This window comes from Anguilla rostrata, chromosome 7, assembly GCF_018555375.3.
Source record: "Anguilla rostrata isolate EN2019 chromosome 7, ASM1855537v3, whole genome shotgun sequence".
NCBI lineage: Eukaryota > Metazoa > Chordata > Actinopteri > Anguilliformes > Anguillidae > Anguilla > Anguilla rostrata.
In genome coordinates, this window is record NC_057939.1 from 51,530,962 (window position 1) to 51,552,984 (window position 22,023).

The following is a 22,023-nucleotide window of genomic DNA, read 5'->3' on the forward strand; positions in this document are numbered from 1 at the left end:
AGGACAAAACCAGAAAATTAACACTGCTATCTTTTTAACATCAAGAAAAAATGAAACAAAACAGCAATAAGCAATACAAACACCATGTTAAGAACTGGGTCAAAATTACTCTGAATTTAATATTCACACACAAAAAGAAGGAATATTCACATGTAATATAAATTCCATGGGTCTGTGGGGGGGGGGGGGGGGGGGTATGCTGTGGATTGACGAGGAAACAGAGACGACGCACACGACATAACGCCGTGAAGCTTGGGGAAGCCTTTAACACGGGGGCGTTTAATGCCGGCGTCGCTTTTTCCTGAAGAGAAAAAATCTGAGACAGTTTCTGGGGGGAAGTCCGAAGGCGTCTCAATAGCAGGGGCGACGCAGTTTGGCCGATAGCATCGCGCCCCCCCCCCACGCCCCCCCCGCCCGCCCGCGGCAGACAGCCGGCCGTGAGCCCGCGGTGCCCTCACGGAGACCCCGCCCTGCCCTTTGTCGACGGACGCAGCGTCAGCCCCGCCGCCGCGGAGCTGCCAGCGCGCCGAGGAGAGGGCGTGTCCCGCCAGGCCGCCGGCCTAGCCTTGGAGCGCTACAGGAAAGGCTGACCGCCTCCGCCCTCCATTTCCCTCCAAACACCCCCCCCCCACCGCCTGCCTCCCCCCCCCACACACACACGCACACACACACTCACACACCCAACCCCTCCCAGCCCCCCACCCCACCACACACATGCACTCTCACACACACACGTACTCTCCCAACCCCCCCAGGCCCCCCACACCATCACACACACGTACTCTCACACCCAACCCCCCCCCCGACCTTGTCAGATTCCAGACTCTACACACCGTGTGAACAGAAGATGTGAACAAACACAAGGAGTTCACCTGCGCCTACACACGCTAACCACAACCCCCCCCAGAGAAAGGAGTAAACCACTATCTATACCTTCGTCTCACAGGTCTTGAAACATGCACCCAACAGCATCACTTATATGACTGTAACTGCACAATACCTAGCTCTGGCTGCTATGGGGCTCCTATACCATGCGAAATGCACTTTTGAAAGCTGCTTTGGCTAAAAGCGCCTGATAAGTGACTAAAGCATAAATCGTGAATTGTGATGAGTAAAGGGAAATCCCGGAGATCCAGGTGCTTGGAAATGGAAGCGCCATTCCAGAAAAAAAAATCAATAAATGCTTTCAAAGCGGTTGAGCCCTTCACTTCCTAGAGCTTCTTTATCCTTCGCACACGGTTTCTTTCAGAATGGAATTAGCCTTTGCTTTGCGTTGCCGCTTGATGTGTTAAACACACAGTGGGACACATTCATGAGCGCAGATAATATTTATGGGAAATCCATAAAAAAACTGAGACAGAAATGGGACTCTGCCACATGGAACACAGTCGCCCTCACTAAAAACAGGCTAGCTGGGAGCTATTCACGAGGCGGCGCCTGTGCCAAGGCCGAGAGTCTGCCAGGCCATCTGCGATATCACTTACGGCCCTGTTTGAATATTCCATGAATGCATGAATAATCAGGGGCTATGAAAGAAAGAAAACCGTTTCAGAGGAGCTGACGCACGCGTGCGTGTGTGTGTGTGTGTGTGTGTGAGTGTGTGTGGCATCTGTGCGTGTGTGTTTGTGTGCATGTGTGTCTGCATGCATGTGTTTGCGTGGGTGGGTGTGTGTATGTGTGTGTGTGCCTGTGTCTGAGGGTGCTTGCATGTGTTTGTGTGTGTCTGTGTGCTTACGTGCGTGTGCCTGTGTGCGCGCATGCGTGTCTGCGTGCGGGTTTGTGTGTGTGCGCAAGTGTGCGTTTATGTGTGTGTGTTTGTTTGTGTGTGTGCGAGTTTATGTTTTTGCGCGTGCGCGTGCGTGTGTGTGTGTGTGTGTGTGTGTGTGTGTCGGAAACAAAGACAGGATACACCGCGGTCCCGCTGGAGGGGGAATGTTCTCCCCGGTCCGGAACAGGGAACGTGGATTTTGGATCCTGGACCGGCAGCTGCGGCCGCTGCCCGTGGTTTACAGGGAGAGAAACGGGGTAATTTGTGGCGCACCGTAGCGATGGCACAGGCCCCGAACCCGCGCCTCCACGCGCAGAGAGCCGCCCGCTACCGCCGCCGACCCCAAACTCCGCCCCTCTGCCCCCAAACCCCGCCCCTCTGCCCCGGCACAGGCCGCGCAGCAGGAAACAGAGCGCCAAACAGAGCGTGACAAGAGACACCCGACCGAGGGGATGACTCAAAAACAACACAGGAGAGGAGAGAGAGAGATAGAGAGAGGGGGAGGGAGAGAAAAAGAAAGGAGAGAGGGAGAAAGAAAGAGAGAGAGATAACCGACTGAGAGGAATGGAGAGAGAAAGGAGAGAGGGAGCGAGAAAGAGAGAGAGGAATGGAAAGGAAAGAGGGAGGAGGAAAGAGAGAGAGGGAGACAGGAGGAAAGAGAGAGAGATGGAGAGGAGAGAGGGAGAGAGATTATGAAGGACAGGCAGGGAGAAAAAGGGAGAAGAGACCAATATAGAGAGAGGGATGCAGTGTGAGGGAAGTTGAGACTGGGGGGGGGGTGAAAGGGAGGGGCAATTAATGAGTGAGTGGGGGAGCGGAGGAGAGTGAAAGTTGGGTCTGATGGCCATACAAGGGCATCTTACATTTACTCCCCAGCACTGCAGTGTGGGAACTGCAGGAACAGGCTAGTGACAGCAAACCAGGTGAGCGAAATAACTGCCCATTCCCCTTTACGGTTGCTAGCGTTAGCACTAGCACTAGCAAAAAGCAAATGTTGACTGCAGGAGGGCGAGAAAACGCTCGTCGCCCCTCCAGCCGATACTCCAGGACCTGGAATTCCCCAAAGGCGACACAATGGAGCCGGCCGGAGCCGCTCGATAACACTTCCCTTCTCTCCTCCTCACGGGTCCCTGCTGTTCCAGTCAGGATATTTTAAGCCTTAACCTTCCAGGAGGGGAACAATAATGCACTGGACACAAACGGCAAACAAAAGGCGCCCAAACAACGCGGTCCCCGGTGGCAAACGCTTCGAGAGAAAATGAACCGGTGGTTAAACTGGCGTTCCACCACGGGCATCGTTTTGGCAACCCGAAAGACGTTATTTGGTATTCTGTAATTCTGAACTGGCACAGGCCCATTCTGGCCACGGGTGAGAGAAAAAATGGTCTTTTGGACCCTGCTGTCAATGCAGAAGCACTGCAAAGGGCTTAGGAAGAAGTGACAAGAAGTGAAATTTAAAAAAAAAACATGGAAAGCTGGAGCAGGAGCATGGTGGGGGAAGAGTGATGCTTGCAGCACAGGAATAAAGCCCTTCGTGAAATCATCAAACGGTCCATCTCCAGGGCCTGAGCAGATGTTTAACAGACAGGGATTTCGGCACGCAAAGCGCCCTCTTCCCAGCTGACGAACGACACGGGAAATTGGAATAAAAGTGTCAGAGAAATAACGTTTTTTTAAGAAGTCTTGGCTCCAACCCTGCAGACTGCAAGCGTGATGAAGATGCCACACGGGACGTCTCCCGTCTCCTCCGTTACCAAACAGAGCGGCGTTGGTACGGTCAGATTTAAGGAGCGGGTGCATCTCACACTGATCATGGCCAGAGTGTGTGCTGTCCTCACAATGACACCAGTGTGGGACTGGACTCATTCAGGGCCACTGTGTACAAAGTGTGTGTTTAAGAGCGAGAGAGGGAGAGAGAGAGAGAGAGAGAGGGAGAGGGAGAGGGAGAGAAGAGAGAGAGAGAGAGAGAGAGAGAGAGAGAGGAGGAGAGAGAGAGAGGAGGGAGAGAGAGGGAGAGAGAGGAGGGAGGGAGAGAGAGGGAGAGAGAGAGAGAGAGAGAGAGAGAGAGAGAGAGAGAGAGAGAGAGGGAGAGAGAGAGAGAGAGAGAGCTGGCACGCTCGAAACCGGGAGAGGAGTTGGTACACAAACGCACGGTGGTGAAAGCGAACACGGGACATCCTGCTCGCTTGTCAAATAGACAGCCATGTTTAAAAAAAACAAAAAAAAAAACGACACCTTAAAAGTGGAGAGTGTTTACCCGTGCCTGACACTGTCAAAGCAAATATCAGTGTTCTGGCCTCAGTGTGCCAATGTGCATTTACTTAAGCCAATATGGGTTTGTTTAACCCGGGTAGAATATAATAAAATGTACCATACTGATCCCAAAGCATCTTTAATATCAAATTCGTATTTGCACACTCTTATTACTTTCTACCCAGTACTTAAAAGGTCTGCTATTTGCTCAATCTTTTTTCCTTATCGGTCCCCGGCTATGTAAGTCAACAAAGCGAGCTGTGACATCTGTACGTGGGCAAATAAAACAATACAATGGCCCATCTGACCAAGCGGCAGCTCCAGCTAAACTAGAGGTGGGGGGAAAAAAAACAGAACTCTGCGATTAATGAACAAATTGTGCAATAAATGCCTCTGTATGTGGTGGAAAGGTCCTGTTTCCTGCTTCAGAAAAAGAAAAAGGGTTCGAGGTGGGCGTCAGCGCTAGTGTGATTCCTTCTCCCGCTCACGCTTGCCTCACTCGAGAACCGAAATCCCAAATCCCCGACGATCTGCGCTCGAAAACTCGTGTGAGAACCGGAGATTACAGCTTTGGCGCGCGGCGAAAGCGTGTTTGAGTGAAACATCTGGCGCCGCGGGGAGCTAATCCGGCTAACGCCCGCCTCTCAGCGCCGGCCCAGCAGGCTGATGGGTCCGGTCCCGTCCAGAGCACCGTGGCGACACGTACTGTATTGTATATTGTATGTTGATATACTGTATCAATGCACTTATTGCCATGTGCACTGATGCAATACTACTCGTGTAGGAAATCTTTGACCCGGGAAACTTGACAAGGTCTGAAGATCATCAGCACCAATTGTGAAATTAACACTAAGTGACAGCACACAGTTGGGCAAAAAATGGATACACGTGACAAACAAAACAACCCAGCAAGCCAATAGAAGTTGGTTTGAGGGGAAAAAAAAAAAATCAGACGCCTCTCTTACCCAGTGCTGGAGTGCTCTGAAACGCAGAAATCTGCGTACCTGCAAAACTTATTCCATCCTTGAACTGATCAGCTGACGCCCACGGGAGGCGGCATTATGGCTAAAGCCCCGCCCCTCAGGGATGACTGACAGACGGGCTCACCTGGCGCACTCCTTGAAGAGCTCCTTGCAGGGACTCTGCTCCAGTTTCTCCCTGCAATCGGTGACTACTTCCTGAGGTATTTCTGGTAAATGGGCTGCAGACTACAAAAACCGGAGAGAGAGAGAGAGAGAGAGAGAGAGAGAGAGGAAACAACAAACATAAGAACAGATAATGAGGGGAAAAGACCATTCAGCCCTTTAGCTACACAGCTTGGCAAGCTGTTCCACACACTGACAACTCTCTGTGTACAGGAACACTTCCTGTTGTTACTTCCAGTTAGAATTTACCTTCAGCTAATTTACATCTATCCCCCTCCGAAAACAGAAGTTTAAATTAAAATAAATTTTTATTTCTATTTGTTTTGCAAACTCAGCCTTTAAGGCTCAACATCAATGGCATCAGCGCTGCAGAAGCCAAACCCTGACACAGATCTCTATGTTTTTCTGTCAGTGTTAAACTATTAACAGGAGCCGTTTTAATTAGACAGGCACTACATGAATCAGATCACTGTGCGGGACAGCTGTGAGGAACTGGAAAAGAGGAAGAAGGGCCTTTTATTTAGGGAGGACCGGAGGCCAGAGAGGAGACGGTTACCCCGTTATTAAAGTACGTGTCCAAAACGTTCAGTCCGTACGCCCTTCTCTTCTCGTCCGGCGCCACCTCGTACGCCGCCTGCGGAAAGGACAGAGACGCGCCGTTACCCAGCATGCCCTGCTCACGGTTCGGTCCGTCTGTTAGGGCACGTCCGAGAGAGGCCTGGCAGGTTGAATGTGGGACCGCTGCATTTTCGTGTCGCCCCTTTCTGTGGCAGCAGGTGTCGGGGGGGCGGGGCTGGGGGGGGGGGGCTACTTAACCTGCATTGCTTCAGTATATATCCAGCTGTATAATTGGATACAAGGTAAATGCTGTGTAAAAAAGGTGTGTAAAAAGCCTTGTTTTCGTATCGCTGGTCACACAGCGATGTTTTCGTACGGCTGAGTAAGTCGCTCCGGATAACAGCGTCTGCTAAATGTAACGTAGCGTGTGGACGCTGTGACTCAGAAGCGAAGGAGGCCAACGGCTAGAACACGACGGGCTTTTCCGCTCCAGCGATACGAAAACAAGACGAGGACAAAATTAGGGAAGGCAGACAGGAACCAACGAGCACCAGGACGCACTGGGAATATCAGTCAGGTCTGGCAGCAGACTGATAAACGTGCCGGACCAAAATTCAGAAATAACGACTTAAAAAAAACAAAACAATGCGGACAAACAGCCCGGGTCAAACTGGCCCCGAATACCGAAGCTATGCCGCGCGATTAGATTTACGGCGAAGTCTCCAAACGGGGCTCCCTGTCAAAGCAAAGACGTGGAAGACCGTGGAAATTTAATTGTGGGTTCTCTCCCCCAGAATTCCCTGACCAGTTCTCCCCCACACTGCCCACAATTCACTGGCCCAGTTTCTCTGTCCTCTACAAGACAGAGGGTGGAAAACTCTCCCAAACCAGAATTATTCAAACAGAAAAAATGGAATAGTACAAACATGACGGTGGGTTGTACTTTCTAGAAATGCGTGAGTAAAGTTTGACAGGAATCAAGTTTTTTTTCATTCAGTTTTTTTGCTGAGGAGAAAGTGAATACACCCCAGCATTCAAAACATAAACGTCATAAACACCAACAGAAAGAAACATTTCTCACCATGAAAAACAGAACCCCTTCTTAAGTAGTCTGTGTCATGTATAATTTAATAATGTAGGCCTATATTATAAAATGTGTTAAATAGGAATGCTCCCCCCAAAACCTAGCACAGACCTTCTCATTGTTCCCACCCAGGTGGAGCTACTGGACCCGACTCTGACGTGGGTTTGGCATAATGGAGAGGATCAAGGAGGGGTGGGATATGTCACCGCGTCTCCCCACTCCGCCCCTTCCTCCCTCCTCCCCCCCACACAGGAAGTGGCTCATGAAGGGACAGGATCTTACCACAGCGTCTAGGAACTCGATGCAACGCCTCAGCTCCGGCCGTGTGTCACAGAACTGTCGGAAGAGGAGCCGTCCAATGGGCTGCTTCTCGCACAGGCTGAAGTAGTCCCGCTCTGAGGGAGAGAGAGAGAGAGAGAGAGGAGGGAAGAGGGGGAATTCTAGAGCGCAGGGTTCCGGAGTGGGGAACACGCGGCTCTCGCTCGCACGAGAGAGAGCGGCCTTCCGAGCGTTCCGCGGCATTGCAGCCCGAACGCACCGTTTCAAATTTGGGATTCAGTGAACACGAGCAGGGAGCTGTGGTCCTACATTCTCCTTTTTTTTGGTTCTTAATTTATCTGTACCATAAACTTTGAATTGATTTCATTCTAAACAGGGGCTTTTTAAGAGTCACAGTTGTCTGTTGACAGCAGGCATGAAAGCCGTGTGATGAAAATAATACTGGATAATGAAGACAACGTTTATTCAGTGATTTCAATCAGTCACATGATGCCCAGATTGCTTGTTTTGTCGATAACCAAAACCACCGATATTGACATTATCATGCTGTCTGTCAACAGTGCACTGCAGTTTTGGAGCTTGTAGAACAGTGAATTCATGACCAGAGGAGATTTTCATTTTTCTTCATTTTGCATTTTTAGTGCGCATACATTCTAGATTTGCCCAAACATTTCTTGACAGATAGGTGACAGGATTCACCTTGGATTTCAAATGGTAATCTACATAAAATGGCATGAAATGGCATTGTGGGTATAATTATATCAGGGCAACAAGGCAAAGCTAGTCATTAAAGTGAGATAACGCCAGTGTAAGAGACAAGGAGGGCATTGAAAGATGAATTATCAGAGAACTGTAGCCACAAAAAAGGGGAACTGTGGACTACATACATATACAGCCATGAATGGAAATGAGCAAAAGGTAAATTCTGCACAAACATTAGGAAGTATTTTTTCACACAGAAGTAGTCACAGTGTGGACTAGCTCGCCAGGTCATGTAGTAGAGGCAGAAACAGTGGAGGATTTCAAGATCAGGCTTGAATTGGTGCTAGATTCTATGTGGTTTGTAGGTAAACTGAGCACTAGGCACACTTTAGTGGTAGGAAAATGGCAAGCATTGTTGGGCTGAATGGCCTGTTCATGTCAGTCATTATGTTACTTCATCATGTCATGTCAGGTCATTTCATGTCATTCACACTACGTTGGCCCACAGTCTATATATAAGATGTCATGTCATGTTATAAATAGGCCATGGGACTAAACGTAGCGCTACGTTTGCAAGCTCCCAAATTCTCACCCTCATTTCATTTTCACAGTTAAACACCAAAAACGTCCAAATCGGCTTAGCAGCCCGTCGAGGAAACCCGCCGGCCGAATTCTGGGTACCGGGGACGGGACAGCAGCTAGCCGGCTATACGGTTCTTGGTTTTTTTGCAGATTTTTTTCTTGCAAATACATCATGGAACCGTCAAGGATACCAGGCCATTTACAGTAAAAAGCTGCATTTCTATCACTCTGTACGACATCATACTTAACTAAATTCTCCACACCAAATTAAGAGAGAAGTGTGAAATGCGCGGCGTGGACGTTTGCTGAAGCACACGGCGGGTCCTTCTGACAGAGCCGTCTGAAGCCTTCGCAAGGACCGAGGCTGGACGGAGACTTCCTGTTCTTACAAACACAAGGGCAGCAGCACAGGCACGGGCACAGGCACCAGCACAGGGAGACACAGCAGCACAGGCACAGGGAGACCCGCCCACAGATTCGCTGCTAATACTGCGCACACAAACACGAGGGCAGCAGCACAGGCACAGGCACAGGGAGACACAGCAGCACAGGCACAGGCACAGGCACAGGGAGACCCACTCACAGATCCACTGTTACTAACGCCACACACACACACACACACACACACACACACACACACAAACGGCAGCACCACCCCGGCCCACCTAACCACAGCTTCCTGCTCTCCGATAAACAACAGCAACGATGACAGTAAGTGCCCCGCCCTATCAGCGCTGTCATTAGCTGAGATCGTTTACCACAGTTCTGCAAGAAAATTTTTACAAAATAGGCCTAACCCCTGCAGAAAACATATAGGCCCGCACATCCTGTGGTCTTTTGCTAATCTCTCTCTCTCTCTCCATTTTTTCATGGTTTGATATAATTCGTTTTTTTTTATCCTCCCCACCTCCCATTTCATTAGTTTGCACCCAAACGTTGCTTTTGTATAATCCTACTGCCTAGTGCACCATGATAAAAATTCTTTCAGAGAAATCTTGTTTCATCCCAAATTGAATTTCCCTGGATGTACAGGCTGGTGTGCGTGATGAATATGCTTATATATTTCATACAACACTTCTGAAGCTATTCAGCACTGAACGTGTCTCTCAGGCACCACCTAAATCAAATTAATATGATTCTTCAAGTTTACACTCCATGAATGATTATAGTCATGGGATGTGAGTCTAAGCAGTCTCCCAGCTGTTCTAAAAACAACAAGCTGGGAGTAATACAAGGTTCTGAATGTCCTATTCATTTACACTGAAATGAATCATTTTCCTAGAATGTAGCTTATAATTTTCATGACACCAAATTTAATTTACTGAAATGGCATTTCCAAAATGTTCCACTCGCTACCCTTTCTCTGACAGACACGTAATACTATATATTTAAAAAAATATATATACACTCTTTTTTTATATAAATAGAAATTAAAGAACAAATATGCAATCGGTCATTAGATATTTCAACAGAAACAAGAACAATCTATAAATGGTCTGGGATGAATATGAACAGAATTTGTTGCATAACATAACAAGCATGTGGATCACTGGCAGCGTGAACTGCAGTTACAGTAACGCACGGGATTTACCAAATCTGCAGTACTTCTAAATGACCAATCATACGCGGGGAACGGCAAGCAAAAAAACAAAATAAAATAAACCAGTCTGAATTCATAGTTCATTCTGATCACTGAACCATAGAATTCCGCTGCTTTTCCAGGACATGCTGCCCATTTGATCACCTCCAGAACTTTCCCTGGAAAGAAAGAAAGAAGGAAAAAAAAAAAGAAAAGGAAAAAAAAAAGCCGCTTGATGAATTTGTGACTTCGTAGCTGTGAGAACCGGGCAGCGGCCGCGGGAACAGCCTGTGAACCACATCTAAGAAAACAGACGGGAGGCCCCCGTGTTTTCCTTAAGAGGCACGGGCGGGGGTGGGGGGATGGGGGGAGGGATGACGTTAGAGCCCTTCAAAGAATGCCCCGCCGCTCCACCGCAGACCGAGAAAATTAAAAACTGGAGCTGGGACAGCCCGGCAAGTAGCCACAGCTGCTAGCTGCACCTCTCGGGGGGGTTCTCTCTCGCCCCAGGACCTCCGCCGCAGCGGGGCCCCCGAAACGTGGCTCAGCCAAGGCGATACCCCCCGCCCCACCTCCCAGCCCCCCAGTGGGTTTCGGGGGGAGGCGTGCGCCGCGTTCCTCTCCGGCCGCGGTGTGGCTGTTACTCTAAATCCCAGCATGCCGCAGCCCTGCCCTCGGAGCACCGCTGGCCGTCGGCCGCACGCTGTCCGTCACCTCCCCAAACCACACCCCCCCGTCCCCCTGCTCCCTGCCAGGGCTCAAAGCTTCATGTTAGGACCTCAATGCAGAAGAAGACTGTGTGCATACCCACATAGAAACGCTCACACAGACAGACACACACACACACAAACACACACACACAGGTGCATAAAGACACATAGATGCACTCCCACACACACATAAGCAGACACACACACAAGGACAAATTCACAGTCAACACACAGCTCACACCACACCACACACCCCACACACACACACACACACACAGCCCCCCCCCAATCCAATGTTAAAAGCCCCACTCCCAGCCCCCATCAGCCCAGAGAAGAGCACAGGCAGGCCCTAAACAAAAAAAAGCTGTCCTCTATGATAACAGAATAATTTAGGAAAGAGGGTAGCCATCAATCTGCAGCACAGGACAGATCCTAGCCATCCTTTAAACAGGGACTGGATTAATGCACTCTCCAAAATGTCACGTTATTTGCCAAAAGGCCTAAGGCCCGACACGGTGAGTTATTACAGGGACCATATCACACACACATGTTTATGAGGACCGTCGATGCGTTTCCCCTCTGGACGGCTGCAGGATGTTTGTTCACTGCTGCCTTAAATGAGTCTCTACAGTGTGCAACTGTGCTTCAGGAACTCATAAACAAACATATAAATACAGCACGCCGACAAGTACACGCAGGCCTACATACAGGAGTGGAAAGGCCCGGCTTTTAGCAGGTTCTGAAGCCAGGGGAGGAACGGATCGCGGTGTAGCGGATAAGGGGTGCATCCCAGGCCTCTGTAGATCCGTACGCCCACGTCGGTCCTGCTGGTGCACATACCAGCCCGGCCCTCCTCCATCCCTCTCACTGGGGCAACACAGCAGGCCTTCAGCCACATTCCAGCAGACCCAGTGGAGATCACAGGGTCTCAGTACCCAGAACAATGTGTGAACGAACACACACACACACACGCACATACAAGCACACATACATACACACACACACACACATCTGACATTCTCTCCCACATCTGGTCTGTATCTCTCTCTCTCTGTGTCGCACAAGCACACAAGCGCATGCACACACACACAAACACACACACACACAAAATACAGCACACCCCATCACTGCATCCCCCAACTCACACGTCAAACGTCGAAAGCAGGGCTCTAGACTCGAGGCCATTCCAAAAGAAACACATTTCCTCCGATTGTTTCCTGCTGAGATCGGCCTGCTTTTTTATTTTCTGCCCTCAGACCTAAACTGGCTTCGCTGTGACTTTGTGAATAGTCCGCTATGACTTTGTGAATAGTCCGCTATGACTTTGTGAATAGTCTGCTTTGGAAAAATACCACGAGCCATTTGGTCTGCAGGTTTCTCCACCAACGTCTGTGATTTTCTTAATGTATGGAGGGCCTTATTTGCGATGCAGGCTAGGGAATGCCCTCCTGGGTTATTAAGGAAAATCCCCAAACTAGAGGCCTTTGACAGTTTATATAGCCTGTAAATAAATCAGGCAGCCGACCAGGATTTAGGTGAAAAAGTGCTGAACTTGTAGGTTGTGCTATAATACAGATTAAAAAGACAAAATAAACACACAGCATCAGACTTTAAACGGCTGCTATAGCCAGGAGGACACGTGACCTGGAAGTGCTAATTCTCCTCAAACGTATGGGCTTAGAATAGCAGTGACCTGTGGTGTACCGCTACCTACTGAAATCTACAGAGTAACAAGATAAGGAAGTTACTCTCCAGCTGGGTAATTTACCAAGAAAACAGCAGTTTCTGTTCAAAATGGGAGAGAACCCGTTCCTCATTAACGTTGGGACTCCAATAGTTACAATTAGGCACAGTGTTTATCTTCGATTGATAAATCTAGAAGCTGAGCTCACTAATGCCTAGCCACACAAAGGTCATCCGTACAAGCTATAAATACAATCTATTACACTTCTTGACTAAAAAGCAGGGTATTGGTTGCAAACAGCTTAACCACAAAGCCGTAGATCTTCACTGCAGATTCCGCACCTCAAAAAAGCAAACTGACTCAAATTCAGTCCAACGCAGCAGTGACTAAGGTCGGTTGCAAGCCCGCAGAGGTGGGCTGACAGAGCTGCTGGTTTGCCACTGAAATTGGGCTTTAATAGCTTGGGTAACATCTGCCACATCCTGCTAAATATAAACTCCCCGGCACCTGCCGCGTGAAACAGAAGGCGCAAACAGCTGGGGCTGCTCATCAGAGCCGTGCAGAAGGCGCATCCATGGACCCGCCTGTGGACACGGTCCCGATTGGTCACATCAAACATCAGGACGATATCTGAAGTGGTGATGTCATGGGTATGTACACCATGTGATCAAAAAGTATCTGGATGCTCCTTGTAACCAGATACTGTAGATATCACCTGGCGACACGTTATCTGGCGGCTCATCATCACTTAATCTAACTGTGGCTGATATCCGAACATGCGCTCCTTACAGGTTTTGATGACCGCGTCACACACCGCAGGTGCACCACGCTGGCGCAGAGCCTGCGCTCGTTACAAATTAGTGAAGAGTGACGCGAATGGGTCCGTGACCCAGCCCGCTCCAATCTCAAGACCCCCCCCGCCCTCGCCAAGGCAGAAGGCGACGCAGACCACCGAGGCCATTCCAAAAGAAACACACTTCCTCCCGATTGTTTCCTGCTGAGATCGGGCTGCTTCTCGGACCCCTTCACCGCCCAGCTGGAAGCGAAGTGGCCCCCACGTCGTAGCGAGGAGGGGGGGAGGCCATCCCGATGCCTTGGACCTGGTCCGGGAGAGCCAATGCTCACAGAGAGTCTACCAGAGCGTTCCACCATGGGGGGCCATATCCCCTCAGCATCGAATCAGCGACAGAATCACACCAACAACTAACTGCACGGAACCTCGGCGATGAGGCGAGCGACACCCCAGAGACAGAGCCTCCGGGAACCCCAAAAATGAGACGGCGACAGCGGATGCACGTGTCACTGCAAGCACACGCGTGACTGTATGTGTGCGTATGTTACTTAGTAACAACAGAGTGACATACGCACTCAAGAAATTCAAATTCCCTCCCGTACCACCCACCAGGCCCATTTCCCATTCCTTAGCGATGCTAGGATGATTACAACAGTGTGGGATTCTGGACTGTCACCAGAAGGCAAGGCCTGGACCAGCCCAGCAGTGCGAGTTCCAGCGAGCTCCAGCGAGTTCCAGCGAGTTCCAGCAGGCCACAGCTAAGCACTCAGCTAACCACATCACAGCCAGGTACCAGCTGTGTCCTCACAGACCTAAACTGGCTTCATCACAACTGCTTGAAAGATCTTTTGGGAAAACACAAAAACATCTGTGGTCTGCAGGTTTCTCCATCAAAACTCTGTGAGATTTTCCTATTTCAGAATCAGAATCAGAATCAGAATCGAATTTATTGCCAAGTACATTTACACATACGAGGAATTTGCTTTGGTCAACACACCGAGGCAGCCATCTGCGGCGCCAAGGGAAGCCAGGGAATGCTGTGGTGGGATATTGAGGAAAATAATTTAAAAACTACAGCCCTTTCGAAAGCTTATATAGTGTTTAATAGCCAAAAAATGCCCAACTTGCACTAGCAGGCAGTTCCATTATAAGATATGTAATATGGGACTTAGGAAATCAGTGGAAGCTAGCACCAATGATCACTCATTCGTAACGGAACAACTCATATACAGCTTTTCCCTATAAGCCCCCCCAGCATATACACACTCAGTGCATGTCCAAACTGGTCATACACAGACCCCCCCCCTCCCCGTAACCCCTGCCCTCAAACCCCGCCTAGCACATGTGCACACTGCATGCCCTAACTGGTCATGCGCAGAGTCCCCCCATAATCCACAGAGCCCCCCCCCCCCTTCCCAGCACGTTACACACTGCATGTCCTAACTGGTCATGCACAACGCCACCCCCACCCCCCCTCGCCCCGCCCCCAGCACATACCTACGGTCTGCCTCAGCTCCTCACACAGGCTGATGTGCGGCAGCCTCAGCATCTCCTTCCATTTCTTGCTCCGGCCGTTGCGCTTTCCTCCGCCACCTGCGGAGAGAGAGGGAGGAGACTCTGCTGAGGGGACGAGAGGACGGAGGGATGGGGTGCGGAGGGAGGGCACGCGTCCCCCAGAACGTCCCGCGAGAGCTTTCAGCGTTCGGTCGTCCCAGAGCAGCTTCCTCAACAATAATAATAAACTTTTTCGTTGAGCATCTCGCAAACAAGGAAACAAGCAGCTCAAAGAGCCTCACAGCGGATTCAAAAAAGGCAATACATTACTTTACAGGGTAATACATGCTAAATAAAATAAGTGCATTTAAATAAATAGGAAAGTTGTTTAGAAAGGTGATTAAAAAAAGAGGAACTACATAAAAGCAAAGCTCAGTTTTAAGCTGCAACTGTGACAGATCTGAAATGCATTAAGGTTCTGCAATGTATGTTCATGCAAGTAAAAGATCCATTCTAAAAGCCTGTGGTAACCAAAACTGCACAACCCAGCAGACATCGACCTTTCTGTTGATGCTCGCGCCGCAAGCTCATTTTCTCTGAAGATCAAAACTCGTTACGGACGCAAATATCCGCTGTGGGGCAAGCCGCTCTGCCAAAAGAAGATGGAGAGCAGCTGTCGGCTCTCCACCGTCACCCCCGGGGTTCAAACTGTGGCGGGAAGCGGCGAGATTTCGGTGGAATGTGTAAAAAGGGCCATGCAGAAGGGAGGCAAAAGGGCAGGGGGGCGGAGTCACGTGCAGGTCATGACCTCCCGTCCAATCAGAGACTTTCTCCAGGTTAATCTACACTGGCCTGTTGATAAAAGTTCCAGCCTCACACACACACGCTGTAGACTACATTAGCTCTCCGGGAAGGCCGAAGAACGCGTTAAATATGTCCTTCACGCTGCGTAATCAGGCGAAACTCTGATCTCATTTACAGTAAAAGATCAGGAAAAAGATAAGAAATTGCCTGCAGAAAAAGCATGCGTTCGCTTATACGACATTCCACAGATAAATACACGGCCTGCAGGCTTCCCAACAGCCCCATATGACATCCCATACTGCAACCGAGAACGGTTTTCCAGTATAGAGCCCCTTTGAAAAATCCCACCTGCCCCCCCCCCCCGGTTTCCAGTCACTTGTGTGTCATAACAGGGGCGAGCTCTGCGTTTCAGCCCCCCGCCCCCCCCCCCCACATCCAGGCAAAGGGGGATGAAACACCAGAGCTCGCCCCTGTCATGACACACAAGTGACTGGAAAGCGCTCCACGGCTGTCGGTCACACACTGTAACTTTGCGCAATGATAAGATCAGCGCTGGCCTGGGCTGCGTTGGCACACCGGTCCTGGGATGACAGTGAAATGGCACAGGTCTGGCCCTGTGTGTGACCCTGCTCCACACGGTGACGGACGAGATGCGCTCAGCGGGGGGGGGGGGGGGGTTCAGGCCCCAGGGCATTGTGGGAGAAAGCCGAGCCCAGTCATCCGCCCTACGTAGCGTCACCGCGGCCCGCGGGAATCCGAAGCATTTACCCCGCCGGCTAAACCAGCGTACGCTAACGCATAGCGAGGCCTGTTGCCTCCCGCCCACAGCAGCAGCAGACGTGACACAGGTGAACAGTCCGTCAGTCACAACAGCCGCAAAAAAGAGCAAACCCTCGCCTCAGCCGGCCCCCCGGGCTAAATACCCACCCCCCCACGCTCTGCCCCCGCACACACGCTCCCTGTCCTCACACGTTCACACACCCCACAGGGGTTTCGCATGACACATGAAAAATTCCCCGAAATATATACATATTTTTAATTATTTAAAAAAAATACAAAAACATAGAGACCATCAGCGCTGTTATCCACCACAAGGTCCGATGGTTATCTTTCTTAAGAGTCACTCAACCATACTGAAGTTGCGCAAGAACACATTCTGGAGGATAGCTTTATAGGATTTATGCTTTTGCGTAACGGCTGCATGTCACTAGTCATGAGAATTATGCTCAAACGAGTGACTAAGCAATAGGCGGCAAGGTCTGTTACGTTTCTCCAAATACTGATCGCGTGTGGGCTGCACGGCATCAGCGCTGAACGAGAAAAAATGCTACGGACTTGAAAAGGGGACGTGAAACTGCCTCACTAGTTCCTGAGCCATTGTCTTTTCTCAGCTCTGTGTTCAGATGTTCCTCCTGCTGCAGACAGACCTGCTCACAGCCTAGTGTTTGTGAGGCCAGGCAGTGACGCACGTTCTCATCACGGTGGCTGCAGCCATTCGATACGTGTACAGAGACAGACATGTGATACGGATGGCTCGGCACACAGAAAAAAAAAAAAAACATTTAAATGAGTTCTGCTTAATACATATCTTTGCACACCATCTTCTTGATAATTTCACTCATGCAAGCGCTTTATGTAAAGCATATTACAACAAAGATGATAAAGATGATAAACTCTTTTTGCATCAGAGGCTAATATTAACCTAATTTTCACAGATTTTTGCAAGCCAACTGGGTATTTAACTAGCCAATGACAACACCTATTAGAATTGCAAATTCAAATATGAAGCACAATTAGTTCCACGATAAAATTACAATATGACTCAGCATTCTAATAAGATCTTTGCACCACAAATCCTTCCGAGTCGGATTTACATTTCTAGAGTTAGCCTAAATGCAGATGACATCATGTAGCTAGCTGGTAAGCTACCAGAACAAGAACAGTTGGAGTCATTGTGCAAAACATGAAGTGAGGCGTGGTAATTACAGGAACCGAAGAAGATACCAGCTTGCATATCGTAAACCAGATCCATAAATATGTGAAGAAGAAAAAAAGCCACCAATCCTCAGCTCATTTACAAAGATGGTGAGTGAGAAGGGACTCTTCTTAGATTTCCTTACAGCGTCTCACAGACACACTGACCAGCAAATAATCTCTACATCGCTTCAGGTCTCATCCCATATTTAAGATCCTTATTGACAGACAAAGATTAGCCATCTTAGCAAATCCACTGAGGGAGAAGAAACAAAAAAATGCATGTAGGCAAGGCCTCGCCCAGAGCATGCAGGGATAGGCTCCAGCGCCCTGTGACCCTGACCAGGAATAAGTGCGTTGAACAATGGATGGATGGATGTACATATGGGTTATTGTACTAAACTGACCCTTTAGAATCATGGTGTTAAATCACACAAAGTTAACACTGGTGATGTAAAATCAATGTTTTGATAAAATACGACACAAAATACTACACTTAGTATCACCAAGTCTCAAGTAAACTATTCATTTTTGCTGCATGCATGTACGTGCAGTATGTATGTACATACGTATATATGTATTAAGTAGGTAGGTATGAATGTATCATGTATGTATGCATGCCAAAAATCTCTTCCGGATTGTTGGCAACAACATCTCACAGGGTTCATAAGCTTCTCTGCATGAGTTCCCCAGACAGACTCCATAGTATTGACTCTGACGCAGTTTAAACAGTCTGCTGATCCAAACACTGGCCTTCCCCACCTTCACTTGGGAATCTTAAGGAATTCTGTTCGACGTGGACAAAAGCCAGCAGGAAACACCGCAAAGCCCATCAGTTCCAAATCCCACAATAATCAGATGACGGTAATGCCGAGAGGCCACGCCCAAGACAACTTGCACAGAATGTTCTAGATTTAAAACACACACATACACACCCATTAAAATGGCAAGTTCATCTTGATTTCATTTCAAAAAAAGTTAGCCGTGTTTTAGGGTTATGTGCGTCCCCCGGACGCTCGGCAAAGAGAGACCGATGCATGTTGCGCTTCCTTACTACGAGAGCTTTGCTGGATATGCAAAGTGGCATTCTAAAAAATAAAAAAATCTGTGATTTTTTATGGTAAATGGTAAATGGACTGCATTTATATAGCGCTTTTATCCAAAGCGCTTTACAATTGATGCCTCTCATTCGCCAGAGCAGTTAGGGGTTAGGGGTTAGGTGTCTTGCTCAAGGACACTTCGACATGCCCAGGGCGGGGTTTGAACCGGCAACCCTCCGACTGCCAGACAATTGGTCTTACCTCCTGAGCTATGTCGCCTTTTATCCTAAATCACGCTTCCCTCGCCGTAGATAAGCTTCGGGAGAGATTGATGGCTTCCTTTCAATACTGTATACTTCTACCCAAGGTAGGTAGCGGCCATGCAACAATGGAAAAGCGCAGCACAACGCAGGACTTGAAACACTGCTGGAAACCTGACGGTTGCGGGTTTGAATTACGCGTGGGAAACCACTGCCGCACCTCCATCCGAGGCACTTAACGTAACCTAAATACGAAGCCGTGGAACACACGTCACATTTAATCTCAGTAATTCCTTCAGTAAAAGCAAATAAATAAGCACAACGTAAGGTTAGGAATGCGGAATATCCGTGGGTCTCCGCAGTGCAAACCCAAAAAAGGAGAATTTCTGCCCAGAAACGATCGGAGAGATAAGCAATGAGCTGCCGGGGACGCTAGGGGAAACGCGGTCTTGCTTGGACGCTGCAATTGCCTGTTCTCACAGTTGTCAAACCCTTTGTATAAAAACAGAACCACAGGCTAACGTGTATCCTAATGCCCGCGATTCTCCAGTAAAATTATAACCCCTTAAATAATGCTAATAAATTGCACATGGTGTACTTTAAAAAAAACATTTTTAAGAGCTCCCTGACACTATCCCTGCTCGTCACAGTAAGCGTTTTATTTTTTGTCAGCTCGTATTTTTGTTTACCGCTGCGAGCCCGAACAGCTTTGCCATAACCGATTAGGCTCTGGAGAACTGGCAGCGAACGCACCGCGCGCGAGCGGCTTCGGAGTCGGGGCCAAAGTGCTGACGCAGGGGAAAGGAGGGAAGTCCTCTACACCCGGGCCCAGGGCCCAGGTTTGCTGCGTTTCACAACATGAAAGGGGGCGACTCAGTCACCTTGAACCCAGCCCATGATAGAGGGAGAGAGAGAGCGAAAGAGAGAGAGAGAGAGAACAGGAAAGGGATGAAGTCATGGGTCACGGGACGCAGAGCTGGTTTGAAAGTGTTCGTTTTGCAGTCTGACCCGTTGCCTACACACTACTGTGGCCACAATCCCCCCCCCCCCCCGCCCCCCGCCCCCCGCCCCATCTCTCTACTGATCCCAGTTGATGCTCCCAGTTTGAGGGGCCTCACTAAAGACACCCTCAAAAAAAAGAGAAAAAGACACAACTCTTTAGCCTCACCGAGGAAAGTCACCCAGTGACTCATGAGCGCATGAGACGGTATGTTCTGAAATTAATTTTCTTTAAAACAAAGAAGAAGAAAAAAAGAATGCGGAGGAAGCAACACGAAGAAGAAAAAAACGCCATGATAATAATAAAAATAATGAATAACAATAATAATTAAATAAAAGACAAGAAGTCCCACAAAGTATGGGGAGAGGTTTGGTGGTAGGGATGTAATCATAAAAAAGAAAAACATTCTCTTTTTACTCTTTTCCTTTTTTTGTTTTATACTTTTCTATTTATTAGTGTTTCTCACCTGAAGGAAAAACAAATGTCTACATTGTAAAATGACACTCAACCACTCAAAAAATGACATTAGTAATAAACGACACTGGTTAGGCTACCATTTACAGAGACACGACTTGGACAAACTATTTGAGGAAGATGGACGGATGACTAGTCTTTAGTGTACCTGTAAAAAGTAGAACCCTTTCACAGAAGGAAGGGGTCAAACAAGGCTGTGCCCGGTGTTAAATTTTAAAATCCAACTCTGACGCAAATGCAGAGCATCGTCTCTATATATGTGCAGAGGCTATCTTTTCTTACAAATAATTAAGGTGGCAGAAAGATATTATTTTTGATCTAACAATATAAATGTATAATGATACTGCTCGCCAAAAACATCCAAGGTAACATTTATAGTATCTTTAAATTCAGCAGTCTCTTAGTTTTTTGTCATTTAAGCGATATGATAGCGAATGTGCAAGTCATTATGTTGTGGCAACAAAATTAACAACATGACTGGACACTTGGGTACAACTATATTTTCTAAATGTCAGAAAACACATAAATAAGTAAACCAAATACCAACATTCACGTTTAGACATTTTATGACTTTTACATTTTTTCTGAAAATGAAAGCGGAGAGAGCGAGAGAGTGTTTTGGTTGGAAGCTGAAAAATGAAAACACGGCTTCTGAGGTATTCTTCACGAACGGTAAGTTTCCGAGGATGACCAGTCTGACTGACTCTGCCCACTCACAGAGATGCACACCTCTGCCTTCCGCAGCCTGGGAGAGAAATGCCTACAGCCAGGCCGGAGCAGTGTAGGACATGCTCCACAGCGCCTCCTGCTGGCCGACACAATGTGCAGCTTTCGAAGAGACACAACTACAGGTACAGGCGCAGGTAAACTGAGGCTGTGCCCCCACCTGGGTGGACGAACCCCGTACCCCGGGAGGGCAGCACGAAAAGGACCTCTGAGTGACATCACGAGCGGGTGTCGACACAGCGTAGCTATGGATATCAGCCCAGAACAGACACAGAGAAGAACACGGGCGTGACTGTCTCTAATTATTTCCGACTACATCATTTGTTTTGTTTTTTTCAAATGCTGAGGCAATAATCAGTGGGAAAGCTAAGAGCATGATTCCAGTATCTTCGCTGTTCTTGGAGAGCAAGGAAACAGAGTTCAATGGCCCAGGGTAACTTGGACAAACCAGTGTGGACCAAGAAGAGGTATTCGACTGCATCAGTCAGCTTTTCAGACCTAAACTGTAGGGGAAAATGAAAGCTTGTTATGGCTACAGACATACAGTCATGAGACTGTTTTGCATCTTACGACTGGACTTTTCTCTCCTAAAGGTACAATTAAGCCGTTCTTCAGTGATCTAGCCTTAATGAAAACACCTTTTTTTTTTCCAGTGGCTACGTTTCCATTGTTTCCTACAGTGAAACAGTGAAATTCCCCCACACTGTCTGGTGAAAAAACGCAAATACCCTCTCAGTTTTGGCCCAAACAGCAGCTAAACCGTCCTTTTTGACGACAGGAAAAAAAGGGCGTGCTTTCAAAGGCTCTTGGGTAGATCAGGTTAATTAACCCTGGCAGAGGTCAGGGCCGACTAAACAGCCCCCCCATCCCCATCCCCCCCCCCCCGCCATTTCCTTTCCCAGGTCAATTTAATCAAGTAATTTGTTTAATTGGCCCTGAAAGACCAGGACTGAAGCCCGTTTGAGAGGAAGCGCCAGCTGTAATGGCCCGACGTACGGAAGCCAGCACAGCTTCGCAGGCCAGGAGTGAGACGAGATCTGCGCAGAGGGGGGCGGAGGGGAGGGGAGGAGAGCGTTAACACACCGCTGAATCAAACCGAGAGCGTTCAAGTGCT

The 22,023-nt window shown here is 48.7% G+C and overlaps 1 protein-coding gene across 1 annotated transcript in view; it reads right to left on the reverse strand.

Moving 5' to 3' along the window:
- LOC135259974 (G protein-coupled receptor kinase 4-like) overlaps positions 1-22,023 on the reverse strand; it is a 53,520-nt gene that overhangs the window by 14,176 nt on the left and 17,321 nt on the right. Inside the window, exons 2-5 of the mRNA XM_064344980.1 lie at positions 14,635-14,730; positions 7,091-7,203; positions 5,723-5,800; positions 5,129-5,229 (exon numbers count right to left, since the gene is read on the reverse strand). Of these exons, the coding sequence (XP_064201050.1) occupies positions 5,129-5,229; positions 5,723-5,800; positions 7,091-7,203; positions 14,635-14,730 (388 nt within the window). The remainder of the gene's footprint in view (positions 1-5,128; positions 5,230-5,722; positions 5,801-7,090; positions 7,204-14,634; positions 14,731-22,023) is intronic.